The 23,972-nt window shown below is 39.6% G+C and overlaps 1 protein-coding gene across 1 annotated transcript; it reads right to left on the bottom strand.

Moving 5' to 3' along the window:
* Positions 1-11,876: 11,876 nt before the first annotated feature.
* On the bottom strand, positions 11,877-22,438 carry LOC311187596 (large ribosomal subunit protein eL8-like; the record flags this gene model as incomplete). Its single annotated transcript, XM_084258949.1, has 4 exons — positions 11,877-12,035; positions 12,121-12,465; positions 12,513-12,652; positions 22,423-22,438. The coding sequence occupies 4 exons, from the start codon at positions 22,436-22,438 to the stop codon at positions 11,877-11,879; spliced, it is 660 nt and encodes a 219-aa protein (XP_084115075.1).
* Positions 22,439-23,972: the final 1,534 nt, after the last annotated feature.

Raw genomic sequence — 23,972 nt, 5'->3', positions numbered from 1 at the left:
AAAGCAACTAGGCAAGAAAATAAAAAGAATGCAAATTGGAAAAGAGAGTTATTTTTTTGCAGACAGTATGGTAATATACATAAGGACTTTAATGATTCTCCAAAAACAATTGAATTAAACCTGCAAAGAGGCATTTTATAAAATCAATACAAAAAATCAGTTTCCTTCCTGTATGCAAACAATGATCTAGCAGAAGAAATTAAGAAGACAATTCCACCCAAAAGAATTAAATACCTGGGAGTAAACTTAACAAAGGAGGTACAAAGAAAACTATAAGATATTGTTAAAAGAAACAGAACACAAAAGGAAACAGTAAGGCATTCCCTTCTCATGAATTGGAATAATTAACATTGTCAAAATATCCATCCTACCCAAAGCAATATACAGATTCGATGCAATCCTTAGCAACGTTCCAATGGCAGTCTTCAAAGAAATAGACCAAAGGTTACTACTCATATTGAACCACAAAAGAGCGTGAAAAAACTAAAGCAATCCTGACAGGATGGGGAGGACAAAGTGGGGAGCAATCCCAATGGAATATGGTGTCAGGGATGTGTGTCTTGGTGGTGAGTGTGGGGTGGTAACAATACCTGAAAGGGGAGTTGCTGTAGTTCTAAAACACAGACAACATTTCAAACCAATTTTACATTACAAAAAAAGCATATTCTGTTGTCAAGATTTACCACAATTTATATAGCCTTTCACTTATTGAAGGGCATGATTTACCTGTTACCAACAATGAAAAAAATAAACACAAAGCCTCAATTTAAAAAAAAATAAAAAACCCTTTTATGAGCTCAGCGAATGTATTGGTTTTCATGAATTCATCAATTTTCCTGTAAACATTTGGAACAGTACATTTTCATTTGTTCATTTGCAGGTCCAACTTTAGAAGTACTGTTTTATTTTGACATTTTTGTGTGGTGTTTTACATTTGTTCCTGCTGGTGAGTTTGCTTTGTGCATAACATACTCTTGTTGGACGTAAATAATAGATACCAATACACTTTGAATATACCTATGCTAACTTGAACAAACTAGGTGGGAATTGGGGAGTGGGATTTGCCTGCTTAAACAACTTAAAATTGATTTGAATGATCTTGAAATATTGTTTTAAGTACAAGCACATAGATTTTCTTTAACTCGAGGCCTGTTCATCAATATTCCACATAATAATCTCCTATAAAAGTCATTGAAAAGATATTAATTGAGGGCCTCCCCAGTGGCGCAGCGGTAGAGCGCTGGGTTGCGAAACTGCGCGCGGCCTCTGCGGCGCCGGTTCGATCCCCGGCTGCTCCCCGGCCTCCGGAGGAGGGTCCCACATGGCGCGCAGACCTCTCCTGCCGCCCGCTGCTCCCCTCAGCAGTGTACTTCGGTCCTTCTGCCTGCTCTGCTCCCCGCTCTGGCTCTGGTGAATTCTCTCACCCTCCCGCACTTCTGACTGTACCCAGTGCATGTATAAACAAAAACAAACAAACAAACCAGCAAACAATAAATAAAGCATGCCTCTATTAAAAAAAAAAAAAAAAAAAAAAAAAAAAGATATTAATTGAGTGTTAACTGTGTGCCAGTCTCTCTTGTAGGTACTTGGGATACATGAATGTACAAACCTAGCAAAAAGAACTTCCCATTGTGGAGATAACATTTTAGTGGTGGGAGAGAGTAAACAGAATCCATCATTAATTTTATTATATTTTAAAGCTAAGGGCTTCAAAACTAAACATATGAAGTGAAGTGAAAGGATCTGGAGTGCAGAGGCAAGAATGTAATTTTAAATGGTAGTTGATATACAGCCATTCCCAACTTTTCAAAAGTTTGCATTGTCCCTTGGCTTTTAGGAAAGACCTGCATTGATACCTGTTTTCATTAACTGAAAGAAATCTGAAAATGGTTTTAACTTTTACTACAATGGTAAATAAATGAAAATAGTGTTCAATGTTTTTTGCAGCAACAATTACAGAAGAAGCATGCATCCTGAGCATTAAGAGTGACACTGCAAGCTCCTTCACTGGGAACCACGCTGTGTATTTAACATAGCTTCCTTCTTTTACTGTGTGCAGGTGTTATTTTAGGTTTCCTGGTATTTAGTATGATTTGGTAGGTTATTTTGGGGGTATGGAAATGCTCTAAAGTTTTCCATGCAATTTAGTGGTAATCTCTCCTTCGCCATATCCTATTTTGGCTACCAGGAGTTTGTCTATTCGCAGACAATGAGGAAAACTTCTACCTCACTGTAGTGACATGAAAAGACTTGAAGGAATGAGGGTTAAACCATATAGAAATGAGGGAAGGAAAATTTCAGGCAAAGAACTTATGTGGGGTTTTTAGGGTTCTCTATGTATATTATCATATCATCTGCAAATAGTGATAGTTTGACTTCTTCTTTCCCTATTTGGATTCCTTGGATGTCTTTCTCTTGTCTTATTGCTCTGGCTAGGACTTCCAGTATTATATTGAAGAGCAATGCTGAGAGTGGACATCCTTGTCTTGTTCCAGATCTTAAAGGAAAGGCCTTCAGCTTTTCACCGTTGAGGATAATATTGCCAGAAGGAAAAAGAAAAATATTGGATGGTTTCACTTACAGCAGGAATATGGGGAAACCAAATAAGACATCAGTGTAAAAAAATAACAACAGTACAAAACACCACAAAGCAAAAATGGACAATTATAAACCAGAGACATCCTGCAGGGGAGGAGGCGGGAGAGGGATCAGAGGCAGGGAGGGAGGAGTACAGGGGACTGAGATAATGATGCATGGGTGCATTGGTGAAGGAAACTCTATGGGGACTACACCTACCAGTGTGGCTGGAGTGGAGTGTGGAAGGGATAGAGGTTTAGAGGATGTGGCCAGAGATATAATCCCATAAAGCCTTGTAAGCCATTTGTAAGTTTATTGCTTCTTACTCAGAATGAGATAGGAGCCACTAAAGCAAACAGGGTAATAATATGATCTGAGATACATTATTAATGGGATAACTGGCTGCTGAGAAGAATCTGGGAGGGGCCTCCCCTGGTGGCGCAGTGGTTGAGCGCTGCGTTGCAAGGCTGCCCGCAGCCTCTGCAGCGCCAGTTTGATCCCCGGGTGAGGGTCCCACAAAAAAAAAAAAAAAAGAATCTGGGAGGCCAGCTATTGCAGTAACCCAGGACACCATTAGCAGTGGCAAGGGGAAATATTTTAAAGATATAGTCAACACGAGTAATTGAGATCAGAAAGACTGAAGGTGGAGCAGGTTTGGGGAATAAATTAAATTGCTTAAGTGGACATTGTGAGTGTAAATTGTCTGTTAGACATCAAATCTAGCTCTTTTTTTAAAAAAGATTTATTCATTTATGCATACAAGAGCTGGGGCACAGGCCAGAGATGCAGAGGAGTGAGAGGATTCACCAGAGAAAGAGAGGGGAACAGAACAGGCAGACTGACTGAAATACACTGCTGAGGGGAGCAGCGGGCAAGACAAGAGAGGTGTGCTTCGCCATGTGGGCCTCTCCCTAGCCAGCCGGGAATTGAACTCGCGCTGCAGAGTCCACAGACCGCCTCATAGTGCAGCGCCCAACCCCCTGCGCCACCAGGGAGGCCCCAAATCTAACTCTTAATTCCATTATCCATACCAATGATTTGATAACAATGTCAAATAGTTGATGGAAACCTTTAATTTCTTGCAACAAATTCAGTTTTATGCCCCCTCTCACAACCTCCTTATCATAACTTCTAAAGCATCAGCTTTAGTGAGATGTGGAAATTTCCCGTTTCAAATTTCCTGCAATTTTGTCTCCAGCAAGTTGAGTTTCTGCCAGTCAACAGAGCTAGAAAAGCAGAATCCGAGGTTTGTGTGTATAGACATTGGCATGGCCAGGGCTTTTTGGACAATCCGTAAACATTCTCGGATTGCTGTGAACATCACCCACCTCTGTCCTGACAGGAAAAATTGAGAATAATAATAAGAAAAGGAATGAAAAAGACTGTCCAAAAGAAATTAAACTAACTGTGGGAGGAGGAAGCAGTAGTTTCAAGAACTGTATAAAGCATTTCCTTATAGCTAGTGTACTTGCAATCTAATTATCACAAGACTATAGGCTTATTAGGTCTATTCTCCCCTGCAGTTTTTGTTGTGTATGCAATGCATTACCTTACTGCTATTCTTCAACATTTGACTTTTACTAAATCTTTATATTGGTATAGAACTTTGCAACCTCAAAATACTTTCACTCTCTATCACTTTAGATCCTCATGATTTTAGTGGTCATCAAGAAAGGACTTGTTATTCCCTTCTTGTAGATAAAGTTGCAAAGAAGTTAAACAGTGGTCACATTGTCCTATGACAAGTAAATTGGTTAAGTTATAATCAGCTTTTCTGACTGTTCATTCACTTTCTAAAACTTTCGTCTACTTCTATTGTTTGAAAATAATTGTGATGGGTCTCCCCTGGTGGCACAGCAGTTGAGCGCTGGGCCGCGAAGCTGCCCGCAGCCTCTACAGCGCCGGTTCGATCCCCGGCCACTGGCGAGGGTCCCACATGGCACACAGACCTCTCCTGCTGTGCCTGCTGCTCCCCTCAGCAGTGTATTTCATCAGTCTGTCTGTTCTGTTCCCCGTTCTGGCTCTGGTGAATTCTCTCACCCTCCCGTGCTTCTGACTGTACCCAGTGCTTGTATATATAAATAAATAAATCTTTAAAAAAAAAAAGAAAATAATTGTTACACTCTATCTTTCTTAATGCAAATTTCAGAGGCTCATAGCATACTTTCTAGGAAAGCATCAACTATCAAGAACAAGTTATTAACAAAGTTATCATCTTCTTTTATCCTTGTTCTTGACCTGAGGGTTGTGACATTAAAGAATATGTGTTAGTTTGCTAGGACTGCTGTAATAAAATACCACAGTCTCAGTGGTTAAACGATAGAAGTTTACTTTCTTACAGTTGTGGAAGCGAGAAGTCCCAAGATCAAGATGTCCACAGGGATGGTTTCTCCTGAGGCCTTCCCCTCCTTGGCTTGCAGATGATATCTGTTTTCTCACTGTGTGCTCACATGGTCTTTTCTCAGGGCGCACTTAATAGCATCTCTTCCTCTTTTTGTGTGGACACCAGTTCTATTGATTTAGGGTCCCCCCCCCAATGACCTCATTAATCTTAAATACTACTTCACAGGACCTATTTCCAAATACAGTCACTTTCTGAGGTTCTGGTGATTGGGACTTCAACATATGAAACATGGGGGGTGGGCACAATTCAATCTGTAACAGGGGATTTTCTATTCAGCAAATCCTCCATCAGCTCATGGATCTGAGTGTAATAATCAAATAAAAAACATTTCCAGCATCAGTATGAAACCCTGTATAAAATCAGACATGCCATGATGATTTAAGCTTGAACTACTTTTGAAACGAAGAATTCTAATGAACAGATAAACACAAGATTGATCCTATATTTGTTGATAGAAAAACATAAAAATATTAAAAAAGGAAATTAAGGAGCACCTGGATGACCTAGGTGGAAATAAAAGTCTCAATCCTTCAAAATATGCACTATGAGTAGGAGTAGACAATGCTAGAAGTATCCCAGTCACTAGCTAGGCAAGTTAATATATGACCATACTTATTATTTCTGTAGGGTACTTATATTTTGAATGCTTATTTACAGTTACCAATTTAGCAAACTATTATCCCAACTGGAGTTTAGAAAGGGTAAGGCCAAGCTTGACTAGAATTCCTAGCTGAATGATTACTCAAAAGGCAAGACAGGGATATGGGATGTGAGAGTATAAGATGAGATCAAGTATCTGCCACTAAATTCCGTTAGACAATACAAATATGAACAACAGCTAGTTAGCCTCCAGCAGACCTTCAGTAGGCATCAGTAAGCCATCAGTATGAACTAGGATCTAGGGTGAAGCTGAGGTTCTCCCCCAAATCAGGGATCAGCCATAATTCTAGACTTGGAGGAATGGTATCAAAACCTAGGCCGAGACATAGGTATTCAGAGAGATGACCAAGTAGGCCACCTACCAGAATCCAACACACAACCTGAGTTCAGGTTAGCATGGCTACACCCACAAAGCTGCTTGACTTTGAACAGGTAAGTTACTAGCTGGTCTAGGGCTTCTTGTCTTTTTCCTTTGTAGGACTATAATTTATCCCAGAGTTTGAGTTAGCTTTCAACCAAAATTTGAGAGTTAAGAGACTAAGCAAGATTTAGACGCAAGGGACCTGGTACATAACGTTCCTCCTATAGGAAAGTAAATGTCATTGCCATCTGCTTATTTTGTTTCGTATGTAAGTAAATCAGGTCTAACAGCAAAATATTCTGAATATATTTCAAGAAAAGAATTGTTTTGACAGTCTTGAATTGGCCCATCATTTACAAAAGTGCATCACCAGCCTATGCTAGAGTTGATCCTTGCTATTTCACCATCCTTAAGACACTTGCCAATAATCCTGCCAATGTGACAGGTTATCATTCCTCAATAGGGCCAGTGATTTCATCCACCATCAACATCCATATAAATATTAGCGTGTCACCAAAAAAACAGAAGACATTATACACAATTTTTCCTCAGGACAAATTTAAGGAGAAGGGAAACAATTAAGAATCACCTAGAACTAGACCGATTGTAGTAATCATTTTGCAATATATATGAATAACTACTTATTAATATGTTATAGGTCAATTACAACTCAGTTTAAAAAAAGGAGAGGAGGAAAAGAATCACCCAGTATAACATGTGGGATAAATTAATACAAACCCAAAAAAGTTGAGTTCTGTGATATGTGCTACCCTGAGGCTAGATTGAAGCAATGTAACCTCCCTAGGGCTTCCTTTGTCCACCACTTGGAATTATCAGTTGGTACAGATTGTAACAAGCAGTTTGCTTAAAGTCATTGACCACGTGGAGCCCGTGACATCTGTAGTTTTTGATCTTTAGTAACTGTACTTGATTCCAGTTTTGAGATGTGTATTTATCCAGTGTAGGATCTGGAAGACATTTTAAAATTATTAAAATAGTAAATAAATTGAATCTCTGTGCTTGCATTTACTGTATGCCCTATTTAGTCAGTGGTATTATATGTCATATAAATAATGCAGAATGTATTTGGAGTTCTTGTTCAGCATTCGAATAAAAGAGTTAAGAAAAGATAGAGGGGCCTTCAGGTGGCACAAGGGGTTAAGATACAACCTATGAAGCTGTCCGCAGCCACTGAAGCATGAGTGCTATTCCCCCGGCTGACCAGGGGGCAACCCACATGGCATAGCAGACCTCTCCTAACTCGCCCTCTGCTCCCCTCAGCAGTGTACTTCCGTCAATCTGCCTGTTCTGTTCCCCACTCTGTCTCTGCTGAATCCTCTCTCTCCCACTCCCCATGCCTCTTGTATGCATAAATACATAAATCTTTTTAAAAAAAAAAGAAAAAGAAAAGAAAAGATAGAGCCCAAGGGGCATCAAACATCACTCTGAACAGTGCTGTGGATTGAATGTTGGCCCACTCCCCCAAAAGATATGTGGAAACATAATCCCTGTGAATGTGACCTTATTTGGAAGTAGGGTCTTTTTAGATGTAATCAAGTTAAGATGAAATCGTAATGGATGATGGTGGACCCTAAATAAAGTATGACTGGTATCCTTATAAGAAGAGGAAATTCTGGGCACAAGCAGACATGGAAAATGGCCATGTGGAGACAGAGGCAGAGACTGAAATTATGTGGCCACAAATCAAGGAAAGCCTGGGGTACCAGAGGTTGGAAGAAGCAGGGAAGGATCCAACCACAGAGGCTGTAGTGGGAACATGACTGCCAACTCCTTGATTTTAGACACCTCTATACTCCAGAGCTGTTACAGAATAAGATTCTGTGGTTTTAAACCACTCAATTAATGGTACATTTTTTTCAAAGCAGGTCTTGAAAACAAATACAATCTCTTGTCGGGATTGTATTTAAACAGGGTGAATTAGATTTTCGAGCGTGCCAGACAATATTTTAAGACCTTTAACTACCGGTGAGTTTTGCAGTTTTACTTCTGGGAGAGAGAATGCCAGAATTCTAAACTACCACATAAAATTAAGTACAGGAAAACTTTACTTGAAAAACTGAGGGTGCCTAATAATGTTTCTTGGGTGAATGATTGGGCTTTGGGAGCTGCTGGTTTTATTTTTAAAATTCTTGTTTTTATATCTCAAACATTTCAAGTATCGAATGTGGGGAATTCATGATTAAATGAACATTCAAAATGTGGAAACAATGCTTTGTGTGGAATTGGATGGTTTACATCCTAGACAGGTTTCAACGCATTTGTAACACCTAGATCATATCTTTTCTTTAGCAAAGTTTTAAATTATAAACCATTATACAAACTAGCAAGGAGTCTGCTAAAATATTAGTAGTAATAAATATACATCGTAATTTTTATCCATGGTCTATTCATTAGCCAACTGATATCAACTATCGATTGTTCATCTTTCTTTTAGAAAGGTGAGTTATGGGAGTGCTTACAGCAGCATTAAAGAGAAACAGTTTTAGTCCTTGTATTTCAAATGTTAAGACAACTTAGAACAGTATTAGAGAACATGGTAGATAATCCCATAATTTCAGCTCATTGGCAGACACAAGAGACAACAACATAATGCCTTATCCTATAGAAATATCATCTCCTTGTCATAGTCTGACTTTTAGTCTGATGCTCTGAAGTAAGAACAATGTTTTAGTACAAAACAGATTGGGGCTTTTTCTTTTCTTTCTTGTTTTTTTTTTTTTCCAGTTTCCATCATTCTGCTTCTTCAGCCATCATGGCTCATGACACATGACACAAATGTGCCCACAGATCCACAAAGATAGTCCACTCAATCAGAAAGGATGAGAGGACATAGTGTTCAAAAAGTCAAGAGATAAGGATGTTTTGGAGGATTTCAGAAAGATATCCTGATTAGTCATAGAAATTATGCAAGTAGCACATTTACATCCACTTTTATAAGAAATCAATTTATTTAATAAATATATCTAGGAATTAATGTAGATAATTTATTCAAATTTTGCAGAAATAATTGAAAGTCTTTATGTATTTTGAATGCTTGCAAATCTGACTCAAAACATTCTCAGATATGCATACTTCTGTTCAGCATTATTGGTAATTGGGTAATAAAACTTTGATTTTCAAATGCAATGGCAGAATCAGACGAGATATTAATGAACATTCTGTGGGGCTTTTTGTTTTTACTTAGAATGTTACTATAATAACTCAGTCTTGTTAGAGAAGCTACCAGTTTATGAGATTTATATTTACAGAAAAGTGAAAGTCAAGTGAGTTGGGACAGTCAGAAACTCAGGAGTGGGTATGAGATTATTTAAACTTCCTGAAGCAAATGACAAATAATGGAAGAGGGGCAAGAAATTCAGTGCAGAAGGTTTGACGTTATGTGTAAATAATGGTATACGTTCTCTTTCTGTTGTTATTATTTAAAGCCAGCTAGTAGACAGGAGCCATAAAAACAGCTGGCCAAGAATATTTTTTCTACTTCTAAAAATGTACAGAACATTTTTAATGCCAAGACCCAGTATCTCAGGGAGTGCATACAAATATTGATTATAGAAGGAAAACACACACTTTAGTATCCAGTATATATCATCTAATTTAATCTAGAATGCTGTGCTCTAAACATTTAGCAAATGGAAAATTAGGGCAAAGACATTAATCTCCAGGCAGGATTTAGTCTTAAGTTTCATTTGCCTATATCAAAATCAAACAATTTATGCTTGTTCTAAATTATGGAATATTAAACTTGGAAAGGACCAAAGGTCAATTTTAGGGCTTTCTTTGTGCATTTTCATTAATACTTTGGATAAATGCTTAAATGCCTACTGTGTGCTATACTCAATAATAGATGCTAGCAGTTAAAATGGTGAATACAGTTCTCTCTGTCCTCAAAATTCACGTAATCCATGGCAACACTTCTCAAAGTTCAGTATATATATAGAGATAGATAGATAGATAGATAGATAGATAGATAGATAGATAGATAGATAGATAGATAGATCAGCTGGGAAATGCTTTGAAACTGTAGACTAATCCTAGAGGCCTAGGGAGGGGGTCTGAGATTTTATATTTCTAACAAGCGCCTAGATGATGCCATGCTGCCTGTCCACAGACCACACTTTGAGATGCAAAAATATAGAGGGTCAATATGTGAGAAACAAGTCTAAAATCACAAAGTAACCTGCCCAGTATCACACTTCAAACCAATGAGAGCATCCTGATTCCTGACTCACCCCAGTGCCCCATCTATTCCTTCAACTACTCTGTTGTTCAGAGTTTATTATTTGGCCAAGGTGTCTCCAACACATTTGACATGCTTATATTTATTGAAGTTAAATCTGATAATTTGGTGGTGATAGTTGCAAATTTCTGTTTGCACTAGAACATTGTTGATAAGACTATGTTACGGAAAGTTTATCCTTCCACAAGAATTCTAGAACCAAGGGGATACCCAAATCCAAGAGTGTGACTGAACACAATCCATTATTGCATGTACTTATTTGTATAAGGAACCTTTACTCACAGCTGACAACTATGCAAAGACACTTCTATACCGATAATGCATTGTACAATGTTATGAATACAAAGAAACGCCCCAAAAGTAGACATTATAGAAGATCAAAGGGATTGTGTTAGTCCTTCTCTTCAAGGAATATGAGACCCAGTTGGAGCAATTTGAGGTTGTGGAAAGTTAAGTAAAGACTGGATGTCGTCAGAGGTATTGGTAAGGTACTTGAAAATTGAGCTGATGTAGGCAGAGATTGGAGGTTGCTTGAGGAGGGACAGTAAAAATGTTTGCAGTATTAGGGTCCTCATGCCTTAAGGTGCAGAGATAACATCAACTATGAGAAATTAAGTTGATGATAGATTGACCAGTTTATGGAGGCATTTGGTGTAGGGAGGTCCTAATATTAAGGAAAACTATTACATAGATACAGGATGAAAACCCTTAAGACAAGTTCTCTATAAACACACAATACAATTGTATAATGTAAAGATTTTCACTTCTTGGGTAAATGTTCTAATGTTAACATATTATCACTAGTCTATTAAGAGTATTTACCCAAAGGACACAGAAACATCAATTCCAAAGAGCACCAGCACCCCTATGTTTATAGCAGCACTGTTTACAATAGCTAAGCTTTGGAAACAGCCCAAATGCCCAAAAATAGATGACTGGATCAAGAAGATGTGGTACATATATACCATGGAATATTACTCAGCATTCAAAAAAGATAAACACATGCAATTTGCAGCAACATGGATGGCGCTGGAAGGGATCATGCTCAGCGAAATAAGCCAAAAAGAAAAAGAAAAATACCGGATGGTCTCACTCATAGCAGGAATCTAGAAAACTTAAATAAGGGACCAGGAAAATGAATATAAGAAAGTGAAAATCAAAATCAACAAAAAACTATGAACCAGAGACACTTTTTGGGGGGTGGGGGGCGGGAGGGGAGGGATTGGGGTCAGAATGGGGCGTTTGCAATTGTATGGGGGAATATAAAAATAAAATTTATTATTTAAAAAAATAAAATAAAATAAAATAAATCCTATATAATAGAAAAAAAAAGAGTATTGCTCAACTTATTTATTTAGTTAGTAGTTCAAATTTGTCTAACATTAAGTTGTAGAAAGTAATATGACCAGGTTGGAATTTAAAATTATTTCTCTTTCATTGACTTCAAGGAATGGGGCCTTTAGCAAGCGTTTTTTTTTCTTTTTTGAAAGAGGACACTTAATATTTTTATGTACACTTAATATGTTTAATATTTTAATATTTTATTTTTATTATTTTAATATTTTTAATATTTTATGTACACTTAATATTTTTATGTAAGATGCACTAGCATACACTTAGCCCAGTCCTTCTTCCAGTTTGGCTGTGTGAGCCACAGGTTTTGGACCCAGGACGCTGCTGCCTCCGCAGCAACAACAGATCTTGACGTATCTGTCATTGTCATTGGTCCTGACAGCTTCTGCCAGCTCAGCCAGGGCTTTGTCTTCTGAGTTAACCTGTGTGAAGGTGACATTGGGGCAAGTCTTCCTGTGGGTCAGAAGCCCCAGCCTGGCCTTCCCCTTGATTATGCAGGAAGGATGCCCCATCTTCCACACAGGACAGGCAGGAAGACAACTGGCTGATGGGGTCCATGTCGTGTGCGACCATCACCAGCTGAGGCTTCTTTTCCTGCACCAGGGCAGTGACATTATTAACCCCTGCTGGAAGGACAGAAGCCCTCTTAGTGGGGACATCCCCTGTGCCTGCAGCTTTCTTCTCAACCTGGGGCCAACAATCTCTGCTGCTTCTTGTGCTTGTGCTCTGATCTGTATTTGTGGACCAGCTTAAGGAGTTGAGTAGCCGCTTGAGGTCCAAGGCCTGTGTGAACTGGTTCATGGCAGGAGTCACTTTCAGCTGCTCAAAGAGAATTGCCCTTGGCAGCTGCAGCTTAACATAACAGGGCCATTTGTCAAAGTGGGTGAGGCCCCTTTTGCCTTGATGTCCTTTTCAATGCTGAAATTCTTGGACCTTTTCTCCAGCAGGGGATTTACTGCCTTCTTGGCCTCCTGCTTCTTCACGATGGCAGTGGAGGGGGCCACCTTCTTCCCCTTGGCCTTTTCGGCATCTTGGGCGGCTGCGGGAGAGAGTAGCAAGCATTCTAATATATACAGTTCCTTTTTTTTTTTTATAACAAAACAATCTTTAAAATGCATAGCAGTTGTCGATTGTGTTAATGCATTAGAAGACAGTGGCAGCTATCTGGTACATTCATAGATTTATAACTCCTCAGAGAATAAATGCATTGACGATACTATACATTATTTATACAGTATATCTAAAGTTACTACCAAACATGTAATGATGAAAAAGAATCTATATAAATTTAATTTTTTGTGAAAAGTTTTAACACAAATCTGTTAATTTCCATTTAACATATATTTGACTTATGAATGATTTAGGATTATAAGAAAGAGGAATGAGAGTGGATAAATTTCTTTGCCAGTGTAAATTGAGGCAAAGATAACCCTTTGATAATAGTTGATATCTTCTTAAATTCCAGAAAACACTTTCCTGAATTTATCATGAATTTGACTCAAATGCTTATTAAGCTTCAAGAGTATTAATTATTTCCAATTATTCATGATGTATTCTTTGGCAAATGGGTTAACTCAAATGCAATTTTGAATATTTCTGATTAAGATTGTAATTTTTGTGAATTTTACATTTTCTCTTTTTTTTTTAAAGATTTATTTATTTATACAAGCACTGGGTACAGTCAGAAGCGCAGGAGGGTGAGAGAATTCACTAGAGCCAGAGTGGAGAGCAGAGCAGGCAGGCTGAGGAAATACACTGCTGAGGGGAGTAGCAGGGGGCAGGAGAGGTCTGCGCGCCATGTGGGACCCTCGCCAGTGGCCGAGGATTGAACCGGCGCTGCAGAGGCCGCAGGCAATTTCACGACCCAGTGCTCACCCGCTCCTCCACCGGGGAGGCCCGGATTTTACATTTTCTTATTGAGATACCTGATTGACAACACTATATATGATTCAGGGGATAGGCTAACACACATTGCATCTGAGATGTTCATCACCACACCAGAGCACACCCATCACCAGAGCACCCATATTTTTTTAACTATATACCACTGTGTGCCATCCCCCTTTTGTTTGCACACTCATCCTTGCCCTCTAGTATCCTGAGCTGTATAGTCATATTTCCAAGTTTTGTTTTAGCTTAGCTTTGCCTGTTCCTTTGTTTTGTTTCTCTATATTTCACATGAGTGAAAACATCCATATTTGTCTTTTCCCACTTAGACATATTTGCCTTATTTCTCTTAGCATGACCCCCCTCAGTTCATTCCATGTTGTCACAAATGGCAAGAGTTCATCTTTTTAAATAGCTTAACAATACTTCATCATTTTGTCACCCATTATACAATTTGATATCCCCCTATTTTATCATTTTGAATAGCTTTAGCCATTACTTAAGGGGTTAAACTATTTTACTTTACCTGCAGGTGGTACTGTGATTTTATTAGATTTGCATTATTTTGATCTTTGCTGGCTTCTGTATGTATTGGGATCTATTTGGTAACTAGTCAGCAGGATGGGGGAGGGGCTTATAGGGATATAGATGTTAATATGAATGAGTTAGGTTAGGTCTGACTCCTGTTTGGGGCATACCCAATATCCTCCCTTCTGTGAATTGGGATAAGAGACTTAACAGTCCCTATGCTCTCAGTGTCTCTGGCAAGGTAGTCACCAGTCCCAAGTGGTGAGAAGGGGGCTGGTTCATATAGAAATGTCTCCTCTGCTGTTATGTCTCCTGGGGACTCAGCTGGGTGGATATGTGGAGCACCCCAGCTCCTCCACAAGTCTTTCCCCTCCTTTAAGAGTATGTGCCTCTAAACCTTAGCTCTCCCTCCCCAGATGCCCTGGCTAAGTGGACAGGCCTGCTCCACTACTGCAGTCTATAGCCCACAGTTTCCTCTCTTTCCCTACCTCTGAGTGATGTAGAATGGATCTCCTGCATTGACCCCGTTGAAATGTGCACTGGTAGCTGTCGTCCAAAGCATAATCAATCCCATTCTTATTCACCATACCACCTCTAAGTCCTGTGTCTCTCTGGCTAATTGCTTCAAGAGACACACAGCCTATGGGGTCCAGTCCCTGTCATTGGCTGCCATGGCTGATGGCCTGGCTCCTGCCAAATGTAATTTATTTATTTTTTTTTTATAGAGGCATGTTTTTATTTATTTGTTTGTTTTTTGTTTATACATGCACTGGGTACAGTCAGAAGCGCGGGAGGGTAAGAGAATTCACCAGAGCCAGAGTGCGGAGCAGAGCAGGCAGAAGGACCGAAGTACACTGCTGAGGGGAGCAGCGGGCTGCAGGAGAGGTCTGCGCACCATGTGGGACCCTCCTCCGGTGTCCGGGGAGCAGCCGGGGAACGAACCGGCGCTGCAGAGGCTGCGGGCAGCTTCGCAACCCAGCGCTCAACCGCTGCGCCACCGGGGAGGCCCTCAAATGTAATTTATTAGTACATGTTGAAATTCAATTTTATCTTATCTAAAGTAGCTGCTGAGAAGAAACTCTTGTTTTTTTTTTTTTTTTTTTTTTTTTAAGATTTACTTATGCGGGCCTCCCTGGTGGAGCAAGGGGTTAAGATGTAATTTATGAAGCTGTCCGCAGCCACTGCAACACCAGTTTGATCCCTGGCCAGGGAGCTACCCACATGGCCCAGCAGACCTATCCTGACTAGCCCGCTGCTCCCCTCAGCAGTGTATTTCAGTCGATCTGCTGTTCTGTTCCCCACTCTGTCTCTGGTGAATCCTCTCACCCCCACAACTCTAGCCTGTACCGCAGTTCTTGTATGTATAAATAAATAAATAAATCTTTAAAAAAAGATTTACTTATGCATATAAGAATAGGGGTACAGCCCAAATGCCCAAAAATAGATGACTGGATCAAGAAGATGTGGTACAGGGCCTCCCCGGTGGCGCAGCGGTTGAGCGCTGGGTTGCGAAACTGCGCGCGGCCTCTGCGGCGCCGGTTCGATCCCCGGCTGCTCCCCGGCCACCAGAGGAGGGTCCCACATGGCGTGCAGACCTCTCCTGCCGCCCGCTGCTCCCCTCAGCAGTGTACTTCGGTCCTTCTGCCTGCTCTGCTCCCCGCTCTGGCTCTGGTGAATTCTCTCACCCTCCCGCGCTTCTGACTGTACCCAGTGCATGTATAAACAAAACAAACAAACAAACCAGCAAACAAATAAATAAAGCATGCCTCTATAAAAAAAAAAAAAGAAGATGTGGTACATATACACCATGGAATATTACTCAGCATTCAAAAAAAGATAAACACATGCAATTTGCAGTAACATGGATGGCGCTGGAAGGGATCATGCTCAGCGAAATAAGCCAGAAAGAAAAAGAAAAATACCGGATGGTCTCACTCATAGCAGGAATCTAGAAAACTTAAATAAGGGACCAGGAAAATGAATAACTATAAGGAAGTGAAAATCAAAATCAACAAAAAACTATGAACCAGAGACACTTTTTAGGGGGTGGGGGGCGGGTGGGGAGGGATTGGGGTCAGAATGGGGGGGTTGCAATTGTATGGGGAATATAAAAATAAAATTAAAAAAAATAAAAAAGAAGAATAGGTGTACAGGCCAGAGTTGCGGGGGTTGAGAGGATTCACCGAAGACAGAGTGGGGAGCAGAACAGGCAGACTGACTGAAATACACTGCTGAGGGGAGCAGTGGCCAAGACAGGAGAGGTCTGCTATGCCATGTGGGTAGCTCCCTGGCCGATTTGCAGAGGTTGTGCATAGTTTCACAGTGTTGTGCTTAACCCCTTGAGCCACTGGGGAGGCCCGGGAAAAAACTCTTTTGGAATCACTATATGAGTACTTTGCATATTAAGGACTATATCTTGTGTATGCACAAAGAGTTAAACATGTAAGACTCACTCATTCTTTTTTCATATGTTCTTCCCTTTGGGGGATTAGTGGCTATTTACATTTCCTCACGCTGAGCCTAAATGATGCAAATCCCTTGGGCCCTTATACCCCCTTTGTATGTTTCCCTTAAATCTCGGCAGCTCTAGTTACATCTCAGGCATCTGTTGAGGAAACCTCTTTTTGAACCTTCCTTAACAGGCCCTGAGATAATTCCGGGAAGCTTTACTAACTTGCCCTTCTAACCCCTGAGTGCTTTCTTTCCTTTGCAGATGTTTTGTTGCACTTTCCTTAAGCATAAATGTATTTCAGATGAACCACTGTAGTTCATAGCTGCTGAAACCTTTCCCATACTAAGGTTCCAAACAATTGTAATAATAGCTGCTAAGGGGAATGGCAAACAGCCTTGATTGTTAATTCTGTACTAAGTTGATTTCACATTGGGGCATTCTAATATTTGATAGTCTTTAAAGCAAATGATTTCTACCTTACATTATTACTGCTTGTATCATACTCATTCCTAGAGTTGAAATTATGCCATGCTGTACTTTTCTAAATGGTCTTGATTTTATTTAAAACTCAATGGGGAAGTTAGAGATTCCCAAGATAATAAGGAAGTTATGATGGAGAAACAGGTTAAGGGTATATCAGTGAGGTCAAGTTGATACAGAAATAGAGTAAACTATACCTTCTGGAGACATTATATCCATAAAGGTGAAGGTTTTTCTCTTGACAGTAATTTGCAAATACTTGGAAAGAAGGCTGTGTGGATAAAATTTCAGCACACAGATACAGATGTTCTTACTGTGTTTCCAAGTGTCTCGAGCTCAAGGATTTGCTCAGCAATCTGACAAGGATATACTGAGAATATCACAAATAAATCCACACTGCAGTGACTCCACTGCCAGGTAATAGTGTATAGTATGTGTTCCACGAAGGGAGATGCCTTATTAGGAAGAAAATCTCTGAAAACAAAATCTAAACTATAATTGCTAAATACTGCTTTAAAAGTCACATTGAATCTCCTAGTGTCTCCAAATTATTTCTCAGTAATCAAATATTTTTGAAAAAGATATTCCATCAGGAAGTGTGTTTTATTTTACTGTTTTATTACAAATTGTCAGGTAAGTTTTATTGCTTGATTTATTTTTATAAAGAATTTAGATCATAAATAATAGCATATCATTAAATTGAATTTATTGAAACACATAGAATCTCATTTTTTAAATAAAGTTTTATTGAAGTGACATTGGTTTATAACATTTAATAGTTTCAAATATAAGGCATTGTATTTCAACATCTGTATATATTGTACCATGATCACTACCAAATATCCAGTTTTTATTCAGCACCATACAATTGACCCCCTCTACCCCTTTGACTCATTCCCAATCCCCATCTAAACATATTTTTGTTCATTTTCGCATTTCATCAATGGATTTACCTTTCACCACAATCAGGTATATCCCTGACTTTTACATGTATCCCAGTATATCCCTAAATTTTAAAAATTATCAATAAACTAGAAATGGGAAAATAATTCAATAATATGATAAATGCCAACACGACTTAAAAGTGAAACATTCATACATTATTCTCTATATAATATATTTATTCTATAGTATGTTAATAGGTTTATGAGAACAAAGCAAATAAGTTTGAATAATTCTGTTTTAAACAATTTTTTCCTTTAATGTAGTCATTCTCAGAACCTCTAATGTGTTAATATTCACTGGGACTCTCTAAGGTAAAAATATAATTTGGTGGTATCACAAATGTATTTGATCACAGATATCTTTTTCTTAGATCATCTCTAAGTAGCAGGGATCTGAAGAATATGCCTTGGCAACCACCAACACCCAACGGACACAAGTCAGTATACAGTAAACTTCAGTCAACAGTTAATTCTTGTCGACCTCTCTACAGATAGGTATCATGCTATGCTGATGACATGGTAGATTTCATTGTGCAAAAGAATGAGTTGGGAATGTTTGTCAAAATTCAGATTTTTTTTTTAAAGATTTATTTATTTATGCATATAAGAGCTGGGGTACAGGCCAGAGATGTGGGGGGTGAGAGGATTCACCAGAGACAGAGTGGGGAACAGAACAGGCAGACTGACTGAAATACACTGCTGAGGGGAGCATCAGGCAAAACAGGACAGGTCCACTTTGCCATGTGGTTTCTCCCTGGCCGGCAGGGGATAGAACTTGTGCTGCAGAGGCTATGGATTGCTTCATAGTGTGGTGCTTAACCCCTTGCGCCACCAGGGAGGCCAAAATACAGATTCTTGCGCTCAACCCTGATTCAGCAGCTCTGACCGGGGTTCCAGGAATCTACATATTAATAAGCATCAAGTAAGTTTTCTGATATAGTTTCCAGTTTATACTCTTAGAGATACCAAATTAGAAAGTTTGGGTCAATTAATAAAAAATAAATGAATGTGATTAATTATACAAATTTGAACACATACATTTAATAACACATTTGCTATAATATGTTGAAACTGGGACATTATAAAAGTGTATTGACAAAAATAAATTAGGTATGCACCTCCCCTGGTGGTGCAGCGGTTGAGCGCTGGGCTGCAAAGCTGCTCGCAGCCTCTGCAGCACCGGTTGGAACCCCTGCCGCCATCGAGGGTCCCACATGGCGCAACAGACCTCTCCTGCCCTGCCCGCTGCTCCCCTCAGCAGTGTATTTCGTCAGTCTATCTGTTCTGCTCCCGGCTCTGGCTCTTGTGAATTCTCTCACCCTCCCGCACTTCTGATTGTACCCAGTGCTTGTATGTATAAATAAATAAATTAATTAATTAAGTATGGATAAAGACTATTCATTTGACTTATATATTAGTCACTTGTGTTACTCATATGCTGAATGAACTCACTGAGTCATTATTGCCTTGAAACATGCATGTAACCTGCCCTTTTGATATGAGGCACATGACTAAAAACAATAACAATACCTGTTCCTTTCATGGACGTCAACTTGCACTTCCTTGTCCAATGATGATAGCAGTTCTCCACATATAACATAATATTTTGTACTTCATGCTGCTACTCATGCTATCCCCTTGTCTGAAATGTCCTTATCTCTGTTTCTTCCCTGGGCTAGTTTGTTCTATGTTTAGTATTATTATGTATGAGTAGTTTGGAATGGGCATAACATATTTCTATTGGTAAACTGGTAATTATTGAGGCTAGTAAAGTAAGTGTGGGTATGTAGTTGTTGTAAAAGGAGTTCTGTTTGTTAGTCTGAAACAGGTACTAAAAAGAGGCTAAAATTCAAAGACAGGTCCATATCCAAAGCAAGTTCAGGATTCAGGTCTTCCAGGCAGCTGTTGATATGTACAATTCAAGAAAGGATTAGGATGAGGAAAGTAAGCAGTTGTAATTGTACTCAATTTCCAAGAAATGTTTTGTTCACTTCATTGATATTTGCTGATCGCTGAATTTGGTTAGCTTGTTTGTTGGTACTAATTTCTTTCCTTTTTGATTAATTTTCATGCCTATATGAGTCTGTGACAGAAGAAACACATTACTGTAGATTAATAATGATTACAGGTTACTGACTGAGTGGGGCAGCTCTTTCTACTAAGAGACATACATCTCCAAATTTTAGTCAAAGTACTTGTTTTTAATCATTCTTATTAAAATGAATACAATCCTCTTATTCGTTTCAATCATAACTACTTCCTTTCAACCTTCCACCAAAGGAAGCAGATATCATGTCATTTCTCTTATTCGCATTTGATAGTATGATTTTTTTGTCAAAGTGCCAGGTACCTGCCATAATGGTAGATGGATTATGATCATAAAGCTTGAAAATGAAGAAGAATTCTATTTGAGATTTTTAGGCATGTTAGACTTCATGCTCTTGGAGTATGAGACCTGTTTCCAGAGGAAAAAAAAAAGAAAGGATATTGAATTTAGTTATGATTCATGAACTACAGGTTTAAAGTATTGTAGGGTGTTGTGGGAGCCGAAGAGGTAGTGGAAAACAGGAAGCCAGGCTGCCATAAAGACATACATAACAAGTAATTAATTGGATACAGATATTAGGGAACCTACACAGAACATTAGAAAATACTATTCTACATGAAAAGTTTTTACATTAATACTGTGTCTACTTGGCTAGTTGGATGTTTGATAACAGAGCAAGTCATTTTTATTTGATCTAAGCTTCAGCATTGAATTTATAAAAACATGGGGAAAAGTTACATGTAACTTGTGGCATTTCAAAAATAGTGTTTGGGCTCACAGTTAAACTTCTCTCTAAATCTGGCTCTGGATAAAGATGGAGCAAAGAAAAATTATGATGTAATAACAAAGACAGCAGATCCTATATCTCTGATTTTAAATAAATGCAGACTGTCATTGTCAGAAAAGGAATTATGCCATTGGACATAACCATATAGTGACTAATAAGTCAGCTTTAATTATTAAATAGCTGGTTGAATCAGCTATGTGACTTTTTCAACGGTGAAAAGTCAACAGTATCTTGTAGAATCATTTTTCACAGACCTTCAAAGTGGAATTTTGTGCTGAGGTCAGAGATGAATCTTCCTTCTTAAAGACCCCAAAAGAACTAGATCAGAAGCTTTTTTTTTTATAATGGGACCCTGTGTTTGACTTGTGTTGGCTAAGACTTATGTGTTCAAAATTGCTGTTTCCTACAAGAAATATAAAAGATCATCAGTTTTCTTTTCCTGGAAAGGGTTCCCTGAGCAATCACATTCTATCCCAATAACCTCAGTGTATAATCTAACCTGTCACAGTTTTGCATCCTCAGATGCAATGCTTTATAATCTTACTCCATCATTTGGTAAAACAATGCAAGACAAAACAGACTACTCTACGGTAGAAGTTATTAATCATATTCTGGAAAAGTAGGGGATGCCTAAAGATGAAGTATAGTTTTTCTTTCCCCTGCAGAATTGATGGATCTCTTCTGCCCTCTTTTTTTTCTTATAAAAGAACAGATCCAGTTTCCAAATAACATCAAGCTGATGAAAACTTACTTTTTAAAAAAAATTTGGACTGAATGCTATCAATTAAGGAAAAAGTGCAACAAAGAGTTTTTATGACCTTTATCCCACCTGATATTTTCTGTTATTTGCATTGTGCAGCATCTTACATACAATTTGGAATGCTTCATCAAGCTGACTTATTTTCTTTTGCATGTGTGTATCTCCGACATCATGCTAAATAATAAACCTGTTCTGTGCAGTAGGTTTCCCTAATGCTTTGCATCTTCTATAGTGCTTAAAACTCTGTTTGTAGGGCCTCCCTGGTGGCACAAGGGGTTAAGCACCACACTGTGAAGCTATCTTCAGCCTCTGCAGTGAGTTCAATCCCTGACCAGCCAGGGAACTACACACAAAGCACAGCAGACCTGTCCTGCCCCGCCTGCTGCTCCCCTCAGCAGTGTATTTCAGTCAATCTTCCTGTTCTCACCACCCCCACACCTCTGGCCTGTACCCCAGTTCTTGTATGCATAAATAAATAAGTCATTTAAAAAAAAAAAAAAAGCAAAGGAAGAGCCAGAAGGCTTTCAGACTGCCAGCCTGCAGGGAAGCAGGAAGGGAGGCATTAAAAATAATCTGTAGAGGGATCTGCTAACAAAGGTGAGCAGCTAGCATCAGGAAATCAGTGTGCCGCCTCACAAGACTATTGAAGGCCAGTGACCATCACCCCCCAGCACTCCTTCTGGAACTAAGTAAAGGCAGAGGGAGGCCCCAGCAAACAAAGGTGAGCAGTGAGATCCAGGACAGTGCCTCTGGCCACCACATGGCTGTGGGAATCCGGTGACCCCCATGTACCTGCACACCCCATCCGAAACAGCAAGTAAAGCAAGAAGGCACAGGAAGGGACCAGCCCCAGGGAGAGCAGCAACTGCTTGGGAGAGTGCCTTTTGGCCCACACGCAGTGTTAGAGTCTGCGTGAACCCCTACCGCATGCAAAGACCATGCCCGGAATTTTAAGACGCACATGTACGGGAAGAAACCAGCAGCATACAGAGACTTGGTGATCTTCTGGGATAGCGCCCATCAACCCATCCACAACATTACAGTCTTTGGGAAGTCTGGTATGACAGCACCAGACTCGGTCTGGCCACCAGTACCTGCCGTCCCAGCGGGAGCACCCCGAAGAGATGCCGGCCAGTACCAGTGGCACAGTGGCCCAGCACATAGAACAGATTTGAAAACAAACAACAGGTCGTGCTTAGGAAAGCAAGACCTCATACCACAAAAAGAAAATCAGCCCCGAGAAGTTAACAGCAATGACATGGAAGAGCTCTACCTGACAGCGAATTTAGAATCGCCATGATTAAAAAAACATAAAGAAGATGAAAAGGAAAAGAATGATATGAGAAATATAATTAATGAACTGAAGAATGAAATAGAGCCTTTAAAAAGAGGAAATGAAGGAAACAGGATATTAAAAGATTAATGGAGGAGCTAAAGAACTCTGGGCAAAGTAACAAAAACAGAATTGATCAAATGGAAGCACAAAACGGTACTCTCGAAGATACAGATATAAAAAGAACCAAAAAAGAAAGGAAAGAGAAGTACAGAGGGAAAAGAATGAAGAAACACATCAAGAACCATATGACACCATGAGGAAAGGAAAAATAAGAGTTACAGGAATCCCAGAGGTGAGGAGAGAAACAAAGGAACCAAGAAACTACTGAAGGAAATAATCAAATAATGAAGCACGAAGAAGGAGATGAAAATAGACATACAGTGGGCCTCCCTGGTGGTGCAGGGGTTAAAGACAGCTCTATCAAGCTATGGCCAGCCACTTTAGCATGAGCTCAATCCCGGGCCAACCAAGGAGGTGACCCACATGGCACAGCAGACCACTCCTGTCTTGCCTGCTGCTCCCCTCAGCAGTGTATTTCAGTCAATCTGCCTGTTCTGTTCCCCATTCTGTCTCTGGTGAATACTCTGACCCCCCGCACCTCTGGCCTGTACACCAGTTCTTGTATGCATAAATAAAAAATTTTAAAAAAAAGAGAGAGAGAAGGGAAAAGGATTAGAAGGAAGTCCCACAGGCAACTTTAGTATTACTAGGAATGTTTTAGTGCAGTGATTCTTTCATCATTGGCATCACCTGGAATCTTGTTAGAGATGCACATTTTCAGGACCTTCCAAGATTTATTGGGTCAGGAATTTTGGGATTGGGTCCAGTAATTTGTTTTTATAAGTTTTCCAAGTAATTCTGCTATATTTTAAGTTTGAGAAACACTGTTGTAGTGTTATGCTCTATAACACATAAGCTTCTCTCTCTTGTCCTTGCTTTGTTTCTTTCTCACATTACTTAATTAACCATAAAGAGCTGTTGGGGCCTCCCTGGTGGCGCAAGGGGTTAAGCACCACACTGTGAAGCGGTCCGCAGCCTCTGCAGCAGGAGTTCTATCCCCGGCCTGCCAGGGAGATTCACACATGGCACAGCAGACCTCTCCTTCCTCACCCGATGCTCCCCTCAGCAGTGTACTTCG

Source organism: Talpa europaea, assembly GCF_964194135.1.
Source record: "Talpa europaea genome assembly, chromosome: X".
Taxonomy (NCBI): Eukaryota; Metazoa; Chordata; class Mammalia; order Eulipotyphla; family Talpidae; genus Talpa; species Talpa europaea.
This window is presented reverse-complemented; position numbering and strand designations above follow the sequence as displayed.